General features: G+C 37.4%; 1 protein-coding gene across 8 annotated transcripts in view; it reads right to left on the bottom strand.

Annotated features, from left to right (window-relative positions):
- The window catches only part of BIRC6 (baculoviral IAP repeat containing 6), a 4,524,268-nt gene that overhangs the window by 48,899 nt on the left and 4,450,621 nt on the right, over positions 1–24,748 (bottom strand). For all 8 annotated transcript variants that reach the window (XM_044058419.1, XM_044058463.1, XM_044058448.1 and 5 more), the window contains exon 72: positions 20,496–20,684. In XM_044058419.1, the coding sequence (XP_043914354.1) occupies positions 20,496–20,684 (189 nt within the window). The remainder of the gene's footprint in view (positions 1–20,495; positions 20,685–24,748) is intronic.

The raw sequence follows: 24,748 nt of genomic DNA, 5'->3' as shown, positions 1-24,748 counted from the left end.
GGTTATTTTAAGAGTAGACGGTTATTGTGTACTTGATGTGCCAAACTGGTCTGGCTAGTCACTGCAAGTTACTATGAAAGCAATGAAGGGGAGAACTGGTACTGGAGAGAAATCATTGATCCTTCTTGGGAAACCTTGTGTGCATGTATTTGTGCACAAATACAAAATAATCTTGGATACATTCCACTTACTGTTGTCAAAACTGCACTGAAAGGCACTGGGCTGGAAGTAAGGTAGAAAAGATCATCAGGTACCAGAGATTGTAACTCTGCTCTGCTGCTGGTACATGGAATCCTTCTCTGGGTGTGGTAGATATAGTCAACAATGCAAGGCAGAAGTGCACATTTACCATATGTTCTTAAGACCAACTGGTCCTTGCATATAAACTGGTGGCAGTGGGTGTGGATTTCTATGCCTATTTATCACACATTACTTCACAGTAGCCAAAAGTGAGCATCACTGATTTTGTTCCTAAGCTCTTCCTTTTGAGGTAGAAAAGTTTTAATGATACAATTCACTTTAGACACACAGCAAAACCTTTGGTTCTAGCTAAAGCATCAGCACAGCTAAAATTACAATGGGTCATATAGTATTCAACCATAAATGGCATGGACACAGTATCAACAGGGTCCAACTTGAAGCCTGATTCAGAGAGGTCCTCTAACCTACCCAGCACTTCCCTTACCAGGTGGCCTGGAATTGAGATCAGTAAGAGGAAAGAGTTAAGTGCCCTAAGCCCCAACCATAGTACAGAAGTATACCATCTTATCACAATTTTCCAAAGCTCTCAAGCTTTTCTCTGACAGTGATGGCAAAATAATAGTGCCTTTGGAACAAATGCTAGACCAAAGAAATGTTAAGTGTAATTACCTGCCAATTCAGGCAACAGCAGTTTGTAAAAGAAACTGACTTTTTGTGGGCTGATGAGACAGAATCAGGGTATCTCTAAAAGGAAGAATGTGCCCTGTGGGTGTGGACATATACAAAATGATTGTGGTCCATGGACTGATTCTCCGTTATAAACTCTATAATTCTCTAATGACAAGCTCCACTGAATGACTCTGGATATCGCAGGATACTTTCCAGGAAACTTTATTAGTCACTTCTATGAGGAAGGGATATGGGACATGTGGAGGTGCAGTGGAATGGTGGGTGGGCTCATTAACCACATCTGAGATTCTTGGAATAATCACAAGATCATGAAGATAATATGATCCCAGTTATTCTTGTTAGCGGTAAAATATAATTGTTAACCATGAAATAGATAAGGCCAATCTCTAACCAAACAGGTTAGGTTAATTTGAGCACAAATAGTGAAACTGGTTAGGCTTAAAATGGCCTGCAAGAGGAGCCAGCCTAGTACTTACCTATAAACAAAAGAGTATAATGATCCCCACAACTTGGGGACATCATCTTGTACAAATGGCAGAAAGTGATGATCTGGCTGCCTGCAATCAGTGGACTGGAACTAGTGGTGGAAAGCATGCTAGCCAAAGGAAGCTCAATGTGGGGGGGCAAGGAGGTCTGTACCAGACTCTAGCAGGCTTCATACTAGGTTTATTAATGATGGGATCTTGAATACATGTCTCAAGCTCCCACCAGACAATTAGCAACTGAGTGATTTCTAGGCCATGAAATGCAAGTCCCACAGCAAAACTGTTATGGCATATTGAAACACACAAAGGCCTTGAGACCAGTAACCAAAGGAAAGTTCCTCAGTCCTGAGCACCCCAGATGTAAGACTGAATGACTTAAGGATCCAACGTCCACATTAGGATGGGTAACCAAAGGCTCTAACAGATCATATGAAGACAGGGTTGTATAAGAACCTTGGAATACATCCCCTAGGTAGTAAATGGAAGATCTGCCTCCATGAATGTCTTTGAATAAAGCTGAGGACAAGATCAGGTATGAGTCATCATTAATCAAGTGCCAGCTCACTAACTGATGGATTCAGGAGGCCAACTTGACAATGAAGTCTCCTTGAGGAGGTTCTTTTCTGGACATGGCTTCAAAGTGCTTCTTCTTGTGACAAGGCTCCAACATATTCCTGGGGCTTTGACTTGGACACTTCTACCAGTCACCACATTTTCCTGACACAATACAAGCGAAGTAAACAGAAAAATATAGACAAACATCTGGCTTCATGAAACAGAGGAATGGAGCCCATACTGCGACACAACAGCTAGTTGCCTAACCACTGAAGGAGCCAGACAGAGGGGTACAAGAATGAAGGGACGTGGTACATGTGCATCTCCTTGGGAGTGGGAAGCAGGCAAGAAGCACAAAGGAAAGTGCAGTTTCTCTAGTGGAGATAAAGAACAACTGCAGTGTTAGAGGGGAAAGCAAGGCTGCTTGCTTGTCAGGGACAACTAGTACAAACAGTCTATCACACATTAAATTTATGCTCAGCAAGTCTGGCATGCGTGGGGAATCTATGGCTAAGAAAAAACAAAAATCTAGAACCACCTCTAGTAGCTGTTTAAATGATGGACCCCTCCCAATAAAACTTCACCCCAGAGATGGGAAACAAATGGGCCAACTGACCGTGAGGGGGTTCGCTGGTCGACAGGCAGCAAGGGCAAGCAGCATTAAAAAAAAATACAGACACACGAACCATGGAATTAAAAACAAAGGAAAGAAAAATAATTACTGCCAAACAGATGGACATAGATCAAAGGCTGTATTTTCAGAGTAAGCACCTTCATCATATAATCTCGCAAATATTTTCAGACTCTTAATGGCAAGTACAAATATGATGCAAAGTGCATTACAAACCAATTGCATCACAATTATTGAATACATCAGCTTTTATATTTTTTAAATTACTAAACCAATAAGCTTTCAATTATTTTCAAAAATAATATAAACAATAACTGATGTTTACTTCATTTTTGAAGTAAAATATCATGTTCCTGTAAAAAGCTGTTCACTAACTGATGCCTAAACCTTTGTTTCTCTAAAACACATTTAATACTGATGTGGTTGTTCAGACCTGACAGGTAACAAGCATTTAATCTAGTATGCTAACAGTACTCTTTGTAATCCAGTAAATTCTCAGCATACCAACCCCTCAGTTCAACCTCAGTGTGGTCTAATGCATAAAATACAAAACATCTAAAATCCTTATCCTTACAATCTAAGTGTGATGAAAAATTGCATTATTTTTGTTGTTCCTTTTAATGGCACAACTATGCATGTAAATCTGGCTAATTTCCAAGTTGTTCTACTTTTAAGTTTTTGGTTATGGTAGTTATTAAAGTAGGACAGAGAAAAGGGGACATAATAAATAAGATGAAACAATGAGATGAAATGGAATGTTAGATTAAATGCTGATGGCCCAAAGGGCCTGAATATGTCTGTTCCTATTAAACCAGTGCTAAAAAGTAGATGTTTGCATAGACAGTGTTATGTGCATTGGACTTAGATCAATGGTATTATTTTAGACTATTTTTAGGAAGAAGGGTCCATATACTTATACACTTATGCATTTGATTATAATCATATAATTTTTTAATGTACATATTTCAGAATTTTCATAGCGAGTTTAGGCTAAGTGTACATAGGATATTTGTATATTCTGGTACAGTTATCTTAAAGATTCAGTTTAGACTTTATAGGTCTTGTACTGTCAGATGACAGTTCCCTTTGGGAAGAAGTTCCTTTAAGTGTGATCTGCTCGGCAAAATGATATTATGTAACAGCAGTTAAATGCTTTCATTAATCGTGCATTTTATAAATGCAAGTATTGAAGTTGTGGAGCTTGACAGTACACACTTGCCATTTTATCTAACGTATGGAGTGTAAGTACCAATTAAAGCAGCCTTACTAGATTTGAGTCTTTATTTACAATGTTACATGTACAGCATCACGTGTTTTAAAGGATGCTTGATATTTGTTTTTGCAAATTTGAATGATTTTAAACAGAACGGTTTATTGTGTATTTAGTCTGGGTCTGATGAAGCAAATCTGATACTCGTGAAAGCGTTTACCTATAATATTAATGTGTGCCCTGGCTGTGTTTCAGTACGTGTACATTGTTGTTTTTTTGCTACATTTATATTTTATTTTTCTATGTCCGTACTGTTAATTTCAGTTGCTGGTGTTTTTTGCTTACAGTATTTTCATGAATACTTTTATATAACTGGCAAGTTATGACATGGGATGTGTCAGCTTAGTGTGTAGATGTCCTTAAATATGGGATTAAGTTCAAATTGCAAAATTCCAACTGGTGGAAAAGTAATACTCAACCTTGGACCCATCAATGAAGGTTCTTGAACTCACAGCTCAGAAATATATACTCTTAGTGTCACTGCAAGTAGGGGCGGCCGCAGTGGTACAGTGGTTAGCACTGTTGCCTCACAGCAAGAGGTTCTCCAATGCGATTCTCAGCTGGGGCGCCTTCTGTGCGAAGTCTGCATGTCCGCCCTGCGGTCGAGTGAGTTTTAAAGACATGCAGGTAGGTGTGTGTGTGTGTGTGTGTGTGTGTGTGTGTGTGTGTGTGTGTGTGTGTGTCGCTGTGCCCTCTGAGAAGGTTAAGCACAGGGCTGGCAACCCAATACCATAAAAACACCACTGCCAATCAATCTGTGGACCGGTGATCCACTGTGGTGACCTCTAACCAGGAAAAGACATTGCTAGTGTCACTGTAAGTAGGTATCTTGAAGGAAGGGAGGATGAATCACTCCAAATGTTAGTGTAGGCACTGACACTGGGGTTCTTCAAAAAAAGATGGACAAAGACAGCCAAACTTGGGTAGTAAGCAAGTCCATTCAGTTTGCCCACTTCACTATCTATTAGTTAAGTTATAAATGCATATTAACCAATACTTTATTTTTTCATCTTTCATAAAGCTTGTCTTGTAGTCATTCCACTAATTCTTAAACGTCATCACTAATTCTTACCCTACAACCTCTTCAGAAAACAGGTTTAATCATGTAGCATCTTTTGTTAAAAAAGCACTTCCTCCTATCTCTCATGAACAGTTTAACATGTATTTGCAAATTGTGGTTACATGTTTTCATATTTATTTTTTTGAGAATCAGTACTCTCAGTCAGACTTCATGGACAAGCAAGATACTTAAAAGTGTCCACCATATTCCACCTTCTTAATCAACAACTACTGGTATACAACTCTTCTACTTACCTATACTGATTCTGCGTGAAGCTTGCCTAACATGCTTATCACCTTCATTAGCACTATATTTATCCCATGTCATTATAAAATCGAAGTTTCAAAAACTATAAACACTACTCTAAATGGTACCTTGCCACCTCTCAGTACAATACTAACAACTTATTTTCTACTAGTGATGTCACCATCTGTGCATCTATGTTTTTCATGAGTCTCCCTTGCTTATTTCTCACACTGTCTGTTTACCTTCAGTTTATGTGAAACAATACTCTTGTATTTCTTTTCACTTTGTTGATATAACTGCCCTTCCTCAAATTGTGTACTTACTTCAATGGCATTCTGTTTTCCGGATGGGTACTATTCTGCAATGAATACAAGTTGCCATGTTCACACTACAACTTCAGTCTCAATCGCATACTTTTTACTCCTTCCTGTGCATTAAACCTAACACGCATTTTTGTCTGTTCACCAAAATGGCATGTTATCTTCTAGACTACTTATAAAGTCACTTGCATAGGTAATGAAAAGAAACCACTCAGTACTGACTACTGTGGTACCCTTAACAGTAATCACTGTTTCATCTGAGTCAGTTCAATTTATTATTACCTTTCTATACGCAATTGAATGGCCAGTGATTGACCTGTGCTGCCACCCCAGGACTGACTGCAAGTTAAACCAGTTTGTTTACTAACATTTTGTGTGAGGTTAGGTTAAAAATCTTGCTAAAGTTTAAGCAAGATGTACTGACAGTCCATGTTCTAGGCAGCCACCACTACATTTACATGGCTTAACAGGACTGCTGAGTTTTCATGCTCTCTCAGGTCCTATGTCACACTGGTTTCCAGATATCCCAAAATTATTTTACAATTTGTTCATGTGACACCATGATTTTCCCTAAAACTTAAGTCAGACTGACAGCGCTTAGGAGTTTCCAGCATCTGCCTTGTTTCACTTCATCTGTGAAAAGACCTGGAACAAGTCCCCTAGTCACCAGTCTCCTCATTTATAAACACTGCTGAGTTTATTCACTTAAACGCACTACTACTTAAACAACATTTTGTCCTCACCAGGTCAGTTTTACTTATTTTCCCAGTCTAGTCCACGGTCTTTCTTTTCTCACATACTTAATTACAAAATGTTTCATCTGACTTGACAGACAAAGGGGTAAAGGATCATCTGTTACAGAAAACCAATTATTTTAAGAGAACAATAGAAGGAAATGGAGAAGTTGTAAGGAGCAAACTGATCATTTAGTCTCTTTAAAGCAGTAGCTTCAATAACCTTCAAACAAAACTCACACATTTTATTATTACGGTAAAGCCCCAATTAAAATGAAGTACAAAATGCAGAAGTCTTCACAAGCAGTTTTATCTACCAAAGTGTGTTCTATCAAGATGGAAGGGGAAAAGTATAACCTCCAGAAGAGATAACGCAATCTTAATGAAGGTATTTTTTTAAATAAAACAAAAAAACCCTAAAAAACAAAAAACACCTTTATTAAATTATCACTTATGACATAGGCAATCTTATATTTGCATAAATGAAAAACCACATTAATACAATTTTAGTTGCAAACATTATGCACAATAGACTCCACTGAAACAACTGTAATCACAAACATTATACATCATTTATAATATATTCAGTCATTTTCAATTACATATCTCATTCAAATCCTGCCTTCTTTTAAACCTCATTCCTCCTCTGCATATAACATTCCCACAATTCCCATTTTTTTCTATGCAGTTTGCTCCTTCCCTTTTCTAAAGATCACAATTCTAGTTGCGTTATCTATGTTACTATATTCACTACTTCTAGAAAAATTGGTTTACACTTTGATTTCCATTTTCTAGTAATTGCTTTTTTTTGGCAGTCACCATAATTAGACTCAGCAAGGCCTTACTATGTCTAGGCAATTCTGACTCATTCTGTATCATAGCTCAAAAAGATCATTTCCTTAGTTACACCAGTTTGCTCAGCTAGTATCTCTGACAAACGCATCTGAAGGAATCTTTGAAGTCTGCCAGTTCATTACACACTCAGAAATGTTCCCAGTTCCTCTTTCTTCCCAATTACGTCTCCAACACTTGCTGTCTACCTGAGGAAAAATTCTTTGGAGTCTACTAGGAGTATAAAAATAGTTATGTAAACACTTCCAAGCCGAGATCCTAAATCTTCTAGACTTTGTTGTTGCAAATTTGGAAGATAAACATATATCCCCCACATTGTCTCTTTGCAAATTGCTTATCCAGTCTCTCTTCCCAATCCTTTCTAAGCTCCTCTCATTGATTCTTATAGCGGTCATGCAATACTGTATATGCTCTACTAACTACTCCTTTTTTAAATTGCCGCTTCTGTTCTAGATTCTTTTAAAACTCTACTAGTGACGGTCTTTCATTTAGGATCCCCCTGTTTCTTTCTCTGCCTATACTCCGATATCAAGCCTTGATAAGAAAGGCAATCTCTAACCTGCCGTCCAAATTCTTGGTGTCTTCCCATTCAATTACCTTTCCCTTTCTAGTTATTTGCTCCCAATACCTTGGATCCTTTGCCAGTTTTCTCCAATAAATTCAAGCCCCCTCTTTCCTATTGTCTGTATCCCTAATTGCAGTCATTCCTATCGGCAGACTCTATTTTCTCCACTCTGGTACTGGCTTAGTTCTTAAAATACTTCCTGATCCTTTATGAATATAATATTCTGTATGATTATTGTCATTCTCCTTAAGGGTCTGCATCCAAAATCCCAGTCTCTCCTTATTTCCTTGACCTTCTCTCCTGTATGATCATCATCACCGCTTTCCACTTTGAATTATAGTTGTCTGCTTGTGCTATGTAGAAGAGCCTTAACTGTGTTGCACTAAAATACCCCTTCAAATCAGGTAATCCTAGTCCGCCTTGTTCTATTGGAAGAATAAACTTATCCCGCTTGACCCTTGCCGTCTTCCCCACCCAGATAAAATCCTTCAGCTTTTTTTAATTGCTATCCACAACTTCTTCTCTGGTTGATAAAAAAATATGCCTGAAGTGTATGAAACTAAAGGGACTAAAAACATTTTAACTGCTTGTACCTTACTATCCATATCCATATAACAAAGCTTCCAGTTTCTTGGTTTTTGTATTATCTCCTGTTTGGTCACCTCCCACACATCCTTTGGTGCCACAACAGAGTAATTTTTAATCCATACTCCTAAATACTTCATTTTATCATCTCCCCATAACCATGGATATTGCTGGCCAATTTTTGCATGGGGACATAATTTACCACTATTGCCTTTGTTTTAGCTTCATTAATTTTGTATCCAGAGAAGATTTGAAACTGTCTTAAATAAATGTTCCACAACAATGTAATGTCCCTTTCTGGTTTTGTCAGGTATAAAATAATATCATTTGCAAATAGAACCAGCTTTTCTTGACTACCATGCCAATTATATCCCTGAATTTCGGAGTCCCTTATTTTCTTTATCAATGGTTCTAAATACAATTTAAACAAAAAAGGGGAAAGAGGACCCCCCCCCCCGCCTGGTTCTTCTACTCAAGCAGAAATTATTAGAGAGGACCCCACCCACTTTAATTTTCATCTCTGATCCCTAATATACACTCCTAATCAACCTTCTAATTGTATCAGGGAAAGCAACTGCTTCCATCGCCCTGCTCATGAAGTTCCAGCTTACTCTGTCAAATGCTTTCTCTGCATCAACACCCACCAACAACAGTGTTATTTTCCTACATTCTGCTTCTCTGTGGATCACCAGTGTTTTGTTAATGTTATCAAATATTTGCCTCCCCTCGACAAAAAAAAAAAATTAATCCATACCTATCAAGTTTGGCATCACTTTTGCCATTCTTTTAGCCATTACAGACAAACACTATAATCAAGGTCTAGTATTGAAATGGGCCTGTATGAAACCAGATCAGATGGATCTTTACCATCTTTAGGTATTACAGCTACCACTGCTTTCTTCCAGGACGTTAGTACTTTTCCTTCTCTTAAAATACTGTTAAACAAAACCTTACACATCTTTACCAGTTTTTCCCTCCTAGCTTCCAAACCACCAAAGGAATACCATCGATTCCTGGGGACTTTCCTGTAGACTGGTTATACAACACCATTTTTATCTCATCTTCTCCTATTTAATTCTTCCAGATACATTTTACTTTGCACCTTCTCTTGATTTCCATATTTCTCAGCTTTATGCAGACTTTCACAAAATTTCTGAAATATTTCTAGTACTTCTACAGGGTCTCTCATTATCTTCCCTAGAATATGACCCATAAGCTTTGTGACAGCCCTTCCTTGTTTCTGTTAACTAAATAGCTGTGCTAAAAGTTTTTGTGCGCTAGGGTTAACATCAAAAAACAGTTGCTTAACAATCTTTCTAAAGTCATGCATATTAATGAGGTAATCCCTTATTTTCTGTTTAGCATTCCGCAGTTGCTACTCTTCTTGTTCTGTGGGATTCCTCCTATTTTGCAATACTTTAACATCTGTCAGTCCCTCTAAATAATTCTTACTTCTTAACCATATCTTCCATTTCTTTATTTATACCCTAGTTTTAAACTCCACTTTAATTTTATCCCACTACCTAGCTATATTTTCTGAAGAAATAAATATCTTCTCTAATAGCTCCTGAATAATTTCCAAAACCCATGCCTTAAATTCCTCTTTTTTTCAACACATAGGTGGGAAAGCACCAGTGACTCATTTTCATTTCATTACAATGTGTTTTTATTTTAGTTATTATTGCTGTATGTGAAACAGTCATTGGGTGTGCTTCAAGACCTCCAATTAATTGCACATGGTCCTGTGAAATATAAATTCTATCTAGCCTAGCATCTGAATGACGGTATTGTGAAGAATCTTTTTAAAATTATATAAATGCCATGTATAATTACACTGACAGACAACATTACAATTACCAAAAAATACAGCCATCAATTTAATGGTTTCTTAATCAGAAGAAAAACTGAGGAGAATAAATGTCACGGTATCTTCCATATCAGATCCCCTGTAACACTGAATCTCAATACCTACATGCTGGCACAACACCAGCACTGCTTTTCACAAGACTGCTACAAGAAAAAAGATTGAGCCAGAACAGCTTCACCAATAACTAAACCTAAATTTCACGTTTTACAGCTACAGTCACCTTCCTCAGAATAAAATCACTGCTTATGCCTGACTCAAAGCTTTGCATTAAACCAAAAGTCAGATGAAAAATGCACTACTGATAAACTATACAAATGCTGCAGTAAGGTTATGGTTTACAGACTACAAAAGGAAATTTTATTTTTTCTGCCATCTTTGCATGTCCATTCTTTTAACTGGTTTGTAATGAGAATACTCAAAATGTTTTTGTTGATCTTGTATGTAACGAACCTTTACAATTTTAAGCATTCAAAAAATAATTTATATATTTTTACGAATATTTTAATACATATATTACACTGGCTATATTGTGTATTTACATATTTTATATATATATATATATATATATATATATATATATATATATGCATATGTATATATATATATATATATATATATATATATATATATATATATATATATATATATATATATATATATATATATATGTATATATATATATATATATATATATATATATATATATATATATATATATATATATATATATATATATATATATATATATATATACATATATATATATATATATATATATATATATATATATATATATATATATATATATATATATATATATATATATATATATATATATATATATATATATATATATATATATATATATATATATATATATATATATATATATATATATATATATATATATATATATATATATATATATATATATATATATATATATATATATATATATATATATATATATATATATGTATATATATATATATATATATATATATGCATATATATATATATATATATATATATATATATATATATATATATATATATATATATATATATATATATATATATATATATATATATATATATATATATATATATATATATATATATATATATATATATATATATATATATATATATATATATATGTATATATATATATATATATATATATATATATATATATATATATATATATATATATATATATATATATATATATATATATATATATATATATATATATATATATATATATATATATATATATATATATATATATATATATATATGTATATATATATATATATATATATATATATATATATATATATGTATATATGTATATATATATATATATATATATATATATATATATATATATATATATATATATATATATATATATATATATATATATATATATATATATATATATATATATATATATATATATATATATATATATATATATATATATATATATATATATATATATATATATATATATATATATATATATATATATATCTATATATATACATATATATATATATATATATATATATATATATATATGTGTGTGTGTGTGTGTGTGTATATATATATATATATATATATATATATATATATATATATATACACACACATAAGACTACCACAAGAACAGGGTGCGTGGGTGAAACAAAACAGTTGTACAGATTGCAGAGATATTAAATCAAAAGTGCAGACGAAAAATGAGAACAAACTCTTATCTTTTCTGAATATCACAGCAGGCAGTAAGTCAGTCTCTCAGCACCAGCGTGAGTAACAGGTATATCTGATTTAAAGCATAGAAAGCAGAAACCAGACTTATTATCCAAACAATACAGTTGCAGGAATAAAATATAAAATGCTTATCAGCCTCTCTCAGAGGCTTTGCTTTCTCAATGTATTAGCCAACTCTTCTGAGAATATTCATGTTATGAACAATAATTTCTCTTTATTTTCCTAGTCTGGAAAGAAGATAAGATCAAAAACTGAATTGCAAGTTTTAAGGAAATGTCAAAAACTAGCTTAGGAATGAAAGAGGAAGGGATCTGCAGTAAAAGTCTGTCCCTCGTGCAAGAAAAGGTTTGGCTCTTTACACATTAAAACTTGCAATTCAGATATCTTCTTGGCTAAAGAAACTTTCAAAAAATGTATTTCAAACCTGCTGATGAAACTCGGCCAAAGGGTGATAAGGTCAGCTTTTAATTCATGGAGTTGAAGTTCCAAATAGGAAGGGGGGGGGGTTATCTTTTGAGGCTTTAAATAAAGGATTTCTTTCACAAACTGTTTCATTTTGATATGAGAAGTCCCTGTAGGAAGTAGTTGCCTCACAGCAAGACGTTCTCCTGTTCGATTCTCAGCTAGTGTGCAGGGAGTGCCTTCTGTGTGTAGTCTGCATGTCCTCCCCACGGGTCGAGTGGCGTTCCGAAAGACATGCGTGAATGGGTGTGCCTTCATTGAAGGTTGGGTGTCGAGCTGGCAACTCGGCACCGTGAAAATCTACTGCCAATCATTAGCGGTCCGGAGTTCTGCTGTGGCGACCCCTAACCAGGAAAAGCCGAAAGGCAACAACAACAACTGTAGGAAACAGTAGCATGCAAGCAGAAATTGATGATGAATACACTATGCCAGATCAGCATCAAGCAAGGCCATAAGATACCGCAGAGTTTAAGGAAACAGAGGCTGTCTTATAATCAGCTATACAAAAAACACTTCAAAATAAGATTTTGTTGTGGTCATCCTCTTAGCTTATTTTAAAACAGCAAATATACCTTGAAAGAAAAAGTGATCACCACCTGCCTGAAATTGTCCATGTACTTAAATTGACAGTAGTGTGGGATGCAACACTTTCCTAGTTAGTGAGTTAAAAGGATATTGGGAGGAGGCAGAATCAGAGGCTGGGTAATGGACATGTACATAAAAAGGGTGTTCTAGGGCTGCTTTGGCCACAAAGGAGCATTTAGGATCATATTTACATTGGTGCCCATCTGTTAGCAACAGTTATACATGCGTTGGTGGAAATGCACACAGGAACTCTTTGATATCAACTTCCTGAGAATGCACTGGTTACTCATACTTGTGCATGACAGTATTTTGAGCAAAACAGAGAAAGTTATTTGCTTATGTGAAAGGCAAATAGATCCATCTTCAGAAGTCAAACTAACTTCCACATATGGAAGATATTCCCCCTGCTCAGGGCATGTGTCAGTGCATTTAGATGGGATGGGATGGGATGGGATGGGATATATACCAATCTACCTGAAACGTATGCTCTCAAATCAATACAGCTAGTCTGAAAAACAGACAGCATTGGGTATCTCCTTGCCATCTACTGTAATACACTACTTATGATTCACTGGTTAACACTTAGTCATGAGTTAATCCTAACTCATTAAAGTACACAGAACTCTTTACTCCTCAAAATGCCACTCTCTGACCAAACATCTTTTATGGTATACCACTCCCCAAAAAACTTAAGCCAGGTTGTCTTGTCTCTATTGCAAGGACAAAATTTGTTACACATACTGCTTGGCTGTTGTGCGAAAACTTTAAAATTCAGCTCCTGCACAATGCAATTTTTAAAATGGTTAAAAATGAAGCAAGAAAATACAGCCACTTGAACTGGAAATGTAACTTGTTTTATTTAACTGCTTCAGCATCACACCTTCACTCTGCATTCTGCAGTCTCTACCCTCAACTGTTTCTACTGCTCCTTGAACCACTAAAAATGCAACCTCGGATCATACATACACAAACAATTCACACTTCTCTTATAATACTTTTTCATCCCTTTTAGCATATGATGTTAATAGCTATGGCTGCACTTGATATGTGCCTTATAATACCAAACCTCTAGCTTACTTTTCCGCTATACAGGTTAGGGTCTCTACTTATATCTGTGTAATTTCTATATTTTTCCATTTTATATTGCAAATCTTTTGCACATGTGACTGATGCCTTATTTCATAGTTGGAGATCTTCTTCTCTTTGGGACACAAGTAAAAATAGTTTTTCCATGTGGACATTTAATAAATGGAAATAAGTAATGCATTATCTGTGATTGCCTGCGTAAATCTTGGCTTCAATAGCATCTTGAATGCTTATTGCCAGCACCTTTCTGCAGTTTATGTAATGGCCCTTTCGTGAAACCAACCAAGTCTTAGACTCTCAGGTGGTAGAAAAGAATCTCTCCAAACAAATCCAGGGAGTACGATGTCAACTTCTGTTTGTTGTTGAAGGCACAGAAGATTTTGGTTCTTTGAAAAGTTGCAACATCAATGAAGAAAAGTCCTTTACTGGGGTAGGGGACCATGGGAAGAACATATTACAAGGACTGAAAGCTCTGATCCAAATGATTCTAAAGTGAAAATGCATTTTCTGTACAAAAAATCTTTTACTGGGAATTATCATGACAGAGGAAGATTTACGCCATGATGCTTTGAGGAATATCCCTACATGTAAGGATTTTATTGTTAGTAGTAGAAAGGTGGTCAATTTGCAGTAACTTGTTCTAAGGAATAGGATCATGCAAGGTATAGTGTTCAGCATGGCTCTCCAAAACAACCTTGCCTGCAAGAAGGTCAGGTCTGGCTTTCCTTGTCGAAAGTTATCTGTTGGGTGGCAAAACACTGAACAGTCTTCTCCACAGAAAGATCAGTAGACTAATAAGGCCATACTTGATCCAGACAACTGACCAGGTTTGGGTAAATGTGTGCTTTGTGAAATCTGAGTAAAGCAAATACTTGAGAGCTAGACATTTGATAAACACAGCACAAGGTCCAAATTGCAAACAAGTGAATTGAAAGTGGAACTGTCACATAGATAGAAATAATACTCTTCTTCAAATATCTTGGTATCCGACTAGACAAAACCCTGAACTTCTATCTTCAAATTGAAAAAAAAAAACTAGAAATACTGTCAACACCCTCATCTTATGGGCCAACAAATATCTTACCTTACCACACCATCAAGAATAGCCATAGGCTAGACAGTTGTCTTGTCTGAGCTACAGTACATCCCATCATTGCTTCAGCTTTTACAAAACAGTGACACCCTGCAAACCATCACCAAAAAAATGTGCCACTTAGGTTCATAGGTTCATACTAGGCTATCTGCCCGAGGGCATTTACAAGCCTAGCCCATCGTTTTGTGGCTTATGCCACCCCTTTAGTATGGGGAACTATACCCATTATTTTGCTGTGCCTCTGTCGAGCAGTGACACTGAGGTAATCCCTGGGGTATATCTGCGATCTCCCATCCATTGGTCAAGATTTCTCTTGAACAAGGCCAGCGAGGTGCTCTGCCTCACATATACCGGGATTTTGTTCCACAGCATAGGGAGTCTTTGGGTGATGAATCTATCCCTCCAGCACGTCCTATTAATAGCCGTGTCGAGGTTTAAGTCACCCGCCCTTGTGGCTCTGACGGATCTAGATTTTTTGAGGTGAAGCATATTCATCAAATCTGGGTTTGACATGGCCTTGTATGTTAGGCAAAGGTCACCTCTGAGCAGCGGTGTTTTACTGAATAGAGCTGGAGTTCTTTCAGTCGGGCAGCATAGGACAGATTTTTGAGACCCTTTATCCTTTTGGTGAGGAACTTCTGTGGCCTCTCCAGCTGCTGCAAGTGTCGGGTCAGATACATTCAATGGGGCATTGTACTCAATCATTGGTCTGATGAGTGATGAGTATAGGGAGACTATGACCTCCCTTGATCTAGATGAGAATCCCTTCATGATAAGGTGGGCAATGTAGAAGGTCTTCCTAACTACTTTAGCTACATGGGTGTCGAATGACAGACTACTATCAACCTGGGTCCCCAGGTCCCTGATAACTTCTTCTGTGCTCAGTGGATTGCCACCTATTTGGTAGCTAGGGGTAATCTTGTTTTTCCCGAAGGGTATGACTATGCATTTTTTGGCATTTAACTTTAGGCCATGGCTCTGGCACCAGTTATCCGTTTCTGTGAGACCCTTCTGAAGGATATCTGTGTCAGATGTGTTTTCTACTATGGCTTCAGTTTGCAGTCATCTGCAAACTTTGTCAGCCATAACCCTCCTGTGTTTGCTTGTACTTCGGAAAAGTAGATGCCAAACAAGAGTGGGCCCAGGATTGAGCCCTGTGGGACACCACTTGAGACAGGCTTTGAGTCTGACATGGCGCCAGCAACTCTGACCCTGTGGGTTCTGTCACTCAGCCAGTTTGCAACCCATCTTGTGATGTATGGGTTAACATTTAAGCTAATGAGTTTTTCAATGATACCCGAGTGGGGTATTGTATCGAAGGCCTTCGCCAGATCGAGGTAGGCTGTATGGACTGCCTTTCCCTCATCAATGGCTTTGGTGACTGTTTCGAAAAAGTCAACCAAGTTTAAAAGGCATGATCTGCCTTTGACAAAGCCAAACTGGGTTGGATCCAAAGTCTGCAAATTCCCTATGTCTTTATTTATGAGGTCCATTATACTTCATCACAAAATCCCCATGCTGACAGCACCACTGCCCTCAACCTCTCCAAAGCCAAGTGGCTTAATATAAAGCAAATATCTAATCTATTACTTGACTTTCAACTCTTTAAACTACTATACCTTAAAGTGTAGAGTCTTGGGGGAGAATGTTAACAATAAAGAACTTCCACCTACAACTTAAGGGACTACTCTAACAGTCTTTACTCCAACAACTAAGCTGCATGGTACCACACCCACCCACTCTACAGTTCCTTCTATTCTTTGGCAATCACCCCCCCCCTCGGAACTCTCTCCTTACTTACCACAGCTTCAGACTTGAATTAAGAAGTTCCTTCTCAAGGCAGCCCAATGTTCCTGCCTCCATAGAAGCCACCTAACTACCTATCCACTACCTTTTCACTCTTCTCTACATATCTTACGGCTTCTTCACATTGCTACCTGTAGCACATGGATAAAAACAGTATATATACATAACATCTTTCAATGAATATTTTATGTAAATAGTCCACAATCTTCTCTACATTAGGAAATATAATTATTGCATTATCTTTACCATCATAGCTTGCATATCTGCATATTCTGGGTATTGGATATTATTCTGAAAATACTTGCATTCATCATCTTCTTTCAACTGTGCATTAACTATGATGAGCACAACTGGGACATATGCCTGAAAACAGTCAGTGTTTAACGGTGCACCCACCATCTGTGAGGTACTCATGGCAGCAGGCCCTTTAGATCCCTTAACTACATCAATCATATGGCAATCAATCATTGGATTGTTCAAAGAGCGAGTTGTACTACTGCTAGTGGATGCTGGATATAAAAAGGTCTGTTTAGAATAGGTGGACTTTGGTCTGGTTGTTCAGCAACTACCTGTCGAACACCTTTAGAATCTGGCACAAAGGGAAGAAAATTTCTGTGATTATCTAGTTATAATTATTTTCCAAAGGGAACATTTTTAGAGACTAAATTGAAGTCAGACAACTCATCTTCTTCAGACTCTGTATCCGGTCTTAAAACAGAATGATTTCAAGCTTCATAATTTAGAAGGCACAGCAATTCATCATGTTAGGCTAGAGCTTCAGAGCTCATCCCCTGCCTTCCAGATGTCTGCATATCACTGTATAAAAGGAGACATATGGTTGACCATCTTCTGTTTTTCTTGCTGCTTGATGTGCAAGGCATTCATTTAATCCTTTGAGCTAGGCCATGACTGAAAGACCACAGAGAAGTACCTTCCAGAGGATTCAATCCTCTTCTTTTTTTACATGGCATATTGTTATAAACATTGCAGCATGCCAATCTAACATACACCTGTGCAAACACAGGGATTTGCACAGCAGAATGAATGTTTTATTCTGTGCAATGTGGGTAAAAGGGGCAGACCAGGAAAATTTCAACAGCAGGACTAAGTACTTGTCAGTATTAGTCCTACAGGTGTAGGACATGAAACTTCCAAACTCAGATCTATAATTATGCATTAACAATACATCCACAAGATGCCAGTTCAGACAAACAGGCTTGTAAACATATCATGCATAAAAAAGTCACCAACTTCATCAGAAATATACAGTAATGATTTGAAACATAAGAACTTGCTACAGTGAGTCCTGTAACTTGGAGACTGACTGGTTGAATAAATGGACTAACATATACTAAGTCTGAGATTGCCCTTACCCAGAATATGCTCTTTTCTCAGAGGTATGGCAATCGCAAAGTTGGTGTATATATATATATATATATATATATATATATATATATATATATATATATATATATATATATATTTTTTTTTTTTTTCAGGGGGTATGGGTTCTTGTTCCTTTGCAAAAAAAAAGAAGTTTAAAGGAGAAGAGTGAGGTTCAAGATTTGCTCTTCTCCTGGATTTTTGATCTTTTTTTTCCAGTCTATTGGCACTTGGCATTATGGGTGCTGACATTTCATTATGCAGCCTAAATATATATACAGTGTTTACCCCTTAATACTTAATCACACAATGAAAAAAATACAAAAAAAATCCATCAAGGTATGATACTCTCTGCCAGGCAAAAATGATATTTTTATCAATTTCTCCACAGAATTCATTTTTTTTCAAGGAACATTAAAAACTGTATTGTAAGGCCAGAAAGTGGTAAATTGATATAGTTAACTATTTCTGAGTGCTGGGCACAGCTCTTATAAATGAGAGGAGCTAGGTCAGCCATGTCACTAAGTACTGTTTTCCACTGGTAGGCAAAAGCATGAGCCAGAGGACTGCACCTCAGACAGGGGATATACCAAAGCAGAGGGAAACTATAAAGATAAGAATGGGAAAATATCATAACCCCTACATTTGTTTATCAGGTAGCATCAAAGCAGCAATCTTCTTACAGGGATAACACAGAAAACACCACTGTCAAAGTACACAAAAATAATATAATAAACACCATCTTCATTTATAATTATGTTTATGATGCAACAGAAATTTAAAACAAAAAAGTAGTGTAAAAGGGCATTTTGCTTAGGGTAGTCACATGACAAAAGGTAGTTGGGCATTCCCTTGATGCCTCCACTTCAGATTTCTGAACAGCATACACAAAACAGTAAAATCAGCTAAGGTGTTAATGTAGTGGCAAAACAGGACTAAGAAAGTCGTTTTCAGACTGGCTCTGTGGCACAGAGAGATGGAGCCCTTACTGTGACGAAAGCAACTAAGATTCGATTAGCAGCCCTAGCACTGAGGAAGACAGTCAGAGAGGGGAACAGAGTAAAAAAGTGTGGCCTCTCTCCGGGGGGGTAGCAGGCACTCAGTGAGCACATTGGGAAGTGTGATTTCACAGCTGAAAACTCTGAAAACCATTTCCTGTACATGAGAAAAGACTGTTGAGCTACATACTGGCAATGTCCCTTTCAGAAGTGAAGGACAACCAGCATGGACAGCCCATTTCACGGTCCTCTTCAGCGCTGTCAGGCGGGCATTCACACTGAACACAGGGCTTAAGTGAAAAAAACATTAAACCACCTCTGATGGCTGCCTGAAAAATGACTCCTTCCTGGTTGACCCTTACTCAAGTGAAGGAAAATAACTGGGTCAATTGGCAGGGAGGGGGCTGACAGTCAACATGCAGTGAGGGCAGCGTGTCAAAATGTAGTCTTCAATGCAACAAAAGGGGGGGGGGGGCAAAGGTAGTAAATAGTTTGCAAAGGACTCGCCAAAAAGTGTCACAAAAAAAACATCTTAGTGTGTGAGTACCAATCCTAGTAGGTAACATTCATCTCACTCAATCAGTACTTTGCTTGTGTGTGTGTGTTCTACTTCTCACAAAGCTACTATGTGTGAATTAACAGCAAAGAAATGACCCCTGGCACAGTACCACCTTTCACAGGTTATCAGCAGAAAAGAATACAAGCAAGTATCAAAGTTCCCAGACACATCTGTGTGCTGAATGGATCAAGAATGTAAATCCCATCACCAAAAGCACATTTGGAAATAGCTGACTATGTTTAATTAAAATGTACCAAATACAGACAACATTGACAAATAAAAACATTGGACATATATCCCTCAGACCAACCTGAAATAAGCATTATCCCTTTGCAATTTTATTCCATTTATGCAACAGTACCCCCATTTTAATTGCTGAAAGGGAAATGAAAAAAATCCAATTAGTTTTTATGTCAGAAAGGCAAAATAATATAAGAAGGTAACATCTGAAGTTTAATCTCTAGGTAGAACACAAAGCATATAATTTGTTATAAAGACAGATAGCATTACACTTCCAAAGTACTGTGATGGTACACACTGAAATCCATGGCAGTCTTAGTAAGGTTTGGATTACTTTTAATGGACACAAGCTATAACTAAGATAAAAAAGCCATGAGCCATAAGGAGTTACCCTCGGTATCCTTTATTATGATAACATAACTTTACATTTCATTATAGCTTACCTCCTTGAAACACGGAGAGGGATTTCTTATCTGCTCAAGCATTCCCCACTTGACTGTTGCCTGCCGAATATTTCCATCGTATTCTCTAGAGCTCTGAGTCCCACTGGGGGTGCCTCTTGACCTCTCATAACCCGGTTCATTAAAATAAGGCTCTGAAACTAATATCAGGGACTGGACAGACACCAAAACCTGAACAGAAAACATTTTCAAGACAAAGTCAGTCAAATACTGTATACTCTCTTTAAGTAATTTTTGATGCAATGGAAGAAAAAAAGAAAAACGATAAAGGACTGATAAAGAACCAACTATCTTTAATGCACTACAAGCATTATAACAACTAATAAATACTATGCGTTTAATTTCATTTATACATTTGATAAACAATTTTTAGGCTGGTCTGAAGGCCATTTTCTGCCATGACCAAGACCAAAGGCAAATATATAATGGTTATGTAGAACCTTCAGGAGTTACACATACATACGAGTATTATGTAAAACTCAGTGAAGCAGAATGTTAAGTAAAAGTTTATAAAGAGCCTAGAAATTTAGGAAACAAAGTGAGTGACAAATGTACACACCAAAATGGCTGATCAGTAAGGAAATCTGCAGTGCATAATTAAAGACATTTCCTCCTCCTGTTAGTCCTATCTTAGCAAACACAAGTACAAGGATATAATAAAGTACATATCTGCCTTCCTTAAAACAAAAACATATATCCACAGCTGCTACTGCAGAATGCCTCTACAAGGGCCAACTGATAGGGTGAGTACATATCCATTTCACACCTTACTTCAAATGATTTTTGCAGTGGGTAACTTGGAAAAATCTAAATATGTGAAATTAAACTTCCCAGGAAGACAGAGCCAGGGGTAGGCCCAAAGACAGGGTCTCTAAAGACAGCAATGAAATGCCAAAGAAACTAAAAAATAGAAACTTAGTTCAAATAAAAAGACTTGCTGAATGTAAAAATTGATTACCAAGTAGCCATGACACAGATGCTCTCAATAAAAACATTCTGAAACCAAGAAATGGAAACTGTAACACCTCAGGTACGGAAGTCTTTAAAAGCAGCATTTTTCAATGTGCTACTCAATGCCCGATGGCAAAACAAAGTGGTTAGCAGTTTGCTTGGATAAGGTTCACTTGATGACTGCAAGCATCTCTTTCCATAGTACAGCTACAAAAAGTTGTCCCGGCTTTCTAAATGTCTGCACCTTCTTCATGTGAAATTTGAGATAAAGTCATGTTCAAGGTATAAACTGATTTTTCACCTTGCATTATGTTACCACAAAGAAAAGAAGGTGATGAAGGGAGAGTTTTTACCTCAATTTCTGGAGGAAATGAGGGTTGTTCTCAAGTGACACCCGGATCCTTGCATTCACTAGAGATCTTGCAAGCAGAGGTGACAGCATCTGAAAAATAGTCTTTCAAGAAACAAACATCTGTGCTGTCAAACCACATGGCTCCAACGGAGGATGCTCAAGCCTGTCAAGCATAAAGTTTTAGTTACACGGTTTTGTGGAAAGACATTCTTCAATGGAGGGAGGGGAAAATAAGAACATTTAAGGGAAAATACTCAGCCAGCCAGTAATAGACCACAATTCTACCCTCAACAAAGTCAAAGTGTGCAGAGATGCCAGAGCCAAGTACCCTAACTAAGGAATAACAGAGCAAGTCATACGTGCATCTATGATCACCTTCAAAGGGGCACAGTGAGGAAGCAGAGTATGTCTCTCAGTTCACAAACAGTTTCTATGCGACTCAACAGCACCAGTCATCCCAACTCAGAGGGACCTCCTTTGCTTGTACTGAGTTTCCTCCATTGTTAAGGACCTGACAGCCTGATACCACACCCATCATGCAACCACAATGTTTGAGGAATGAACTTTGGTGATATTTTTTCTGATTTAAAAAAAAAACATGGAATCAGAGGGAAGAAAGGAAAGGCAAATAAAGGAAGCTTCGTTACCAGAGGAAAAAAGAATGCATCTACCACTGACTTACCCTGGTGGATTAATCAGAAAAGAAGGGAGGACAACATTCTCTCAAGTGGCAAACTGATCAATCTCCAAGGTGCCTCAATGGCGGCAGACCTTGACCAGAGACTATTTCCAAAGTTTAAATTCCAGGAAATGATTGGAGTTGCAGCTCAGCGACTCTGACAGAACATTAATCTCTTTTGAGATGCGGAAGCTATACTGGTGATGCTTCTGGTCTATGATCCACTGGCAACCCATGCACTACTTCTCTGAACAGGAGGTACAACCTTATGTTGCCCAGTTTATGTACCATACCATGGCATGGTTCTGACCTGAACATGTGGGTCTCTCTGGTCTCAGCTCAGATCCAGAGCAAGAAACACTGCTTGTACCTCAGTTGATCAGTGTGGAGATCCCACTCTTGGGAACTGTCCATCACTCTAAAACATGTGATAGAGGTCTGACACCACACAAATATCCGAGTGTAAATCATGACTCGGAAACAACAGACACTTCCATAAGAATGAGGGTGGTTGGGTGTATGCTGGTGTAAATGGAACCATTATGACTGCGGCCACCATCAAGCCAGAGATGAACAGTAAGGTCTGAGTCTGATATCAGCAGTATATTTATAAAGGAAGCCAAACACATGACCTCCTGGGCCAACTTCATGAGCAGGAGAAACAAACAATAAAAAGCATTTCCAAGAGGGAGTCCACTAAGCTGGTCTCAGACATGACATCTGCTAATTTATGAACCTTATTCTGAATCAGCAAGTATGGCAGTGCCCAATCTAGAGGTGTTACAAGAGACACAAAACTAAAGCTAGCCACATAAAAACCTTCATAACAAATTGTATCAAGGGTCTTAATTAAATCTTTCTTGGTCTCAAAACTAAGGAAGCATGTTAGCTTCTTCAGTGCCTACTCCACTGAAGATAGCTAGAATCTGGATGGGTGAGGAAGAAGAACCTGAACTCTAACACTGTTCATCAGAATACACTCTTGCTTACCACACCCAGAGCACTGGGCTTCATTTTGAGTAAGATGGAAAGGTATTTGGTCTTTAGACCCTATGTTGGACCACAAGGTTCTTGCAGGAGTCTGCCCTGGGACACTTGGTCAGGATCTCACTCAACAAGATGGAGGTTTTTAGAATGGTCAATGCCCTTATGGGAGCTAAGTAAGCAGAACAAAGAACATGCTCTACGGGGGGGGGGGGGGGTGTCTGAGGGACCCCTATCTATTCTACCCAACTACAAATACAAGGGCTTCTGGGAATAAGGCAGAGCAGTGTCAGCCCGGTCTATGCACTTCTTTAGCAAAGTCTCTATAAAGGTATAAAGGTGGGTACAGCAGGGGTGAGGAATAAAGTATCTGTGGGGAGTACTTGTTCCCCTTGTCTATCACAGAGACGAAGGCCTTCTGATCCTCTAAGTTTTCATGCCAGGACCCCAAAAAGAAATGCTCAACAAACCTATCTCCAAGAAGGGTGGGACACAGGCTCACCAGACAAAGGTCATCAGCATGTTGGGCAAACACCACAGACAAGGTAACAGGGCCCAAACACCCAAGACAGCACTCACTAAAGGCAGCAAAATTGAATTTGAAGCCTAAAACAGGAGAGACACTGGCATCAGCCCATGTTCAACAAGATTGCACTGCTGCGCCTGACAGAAAGTACATTTGTATAAGTTAAACATACCATAACAGTAGATGTTCAAATGATCACTGCTGTAGTGGCCTTAGCTATATGGGTTGTACCCTGCCAAGGATATAACAGCCAATGGTTTCCAAAGCTTCAGGGCACCTACCATGCGCCCAAACTGACTAAAAGCCAAGTGTGCATACAAAGCCCTTCAGAGCTTTCCTGCCAGGACAGACAGGGAGAGGCTGAGCTCTGAAAGGACAATGATAGGAAGAATACAAAAATAAATGTCCAAATCCTAGCATAAAAACACAATAAAAAACAAGGGGGATGAAGGAAGGGAGTGACTACTGGTGCAGTGATCATTCAAACATCTACTGTTATTGTAAAATTAACTTACAAAACTGTACTATGTTAGTCATAATGATAATTGCTGCAGTAGCTTTAGCTATATGAGTAGATCACCTTAGTTAACTACATTTGGGAGGTGGAAGGAGAAGACTCCAGGAGCCCCTGAAGAAAGGTCCTAGCAAAGCTTGATCTAGACCTAGAGAAGGAAGCAAGCCTATAGTGCTTTGTAAAAGTATGCAGAGAATCAAATAGGAGCTTCCAGAATATTTCTAGACTC

This window comes from Protopterus annectens, chromosome 1.part2 (genome assembly GCF_019279795.1).
Source record: "Protopterus annectens isolate FY-2018-M chromosome 1.part2, PAN1.0, whole genome shotgun sequence".
In the NCBI taxonomy this organism is placed as follows: Eukaryota; Metazoa; Chordata; order Ceratodontiformes; family Protopteridae; genus Protopterus; species Protopterus annectens.
This window is presented reverse-complemented; position numbering and strand designations above follow the sequence as displayed.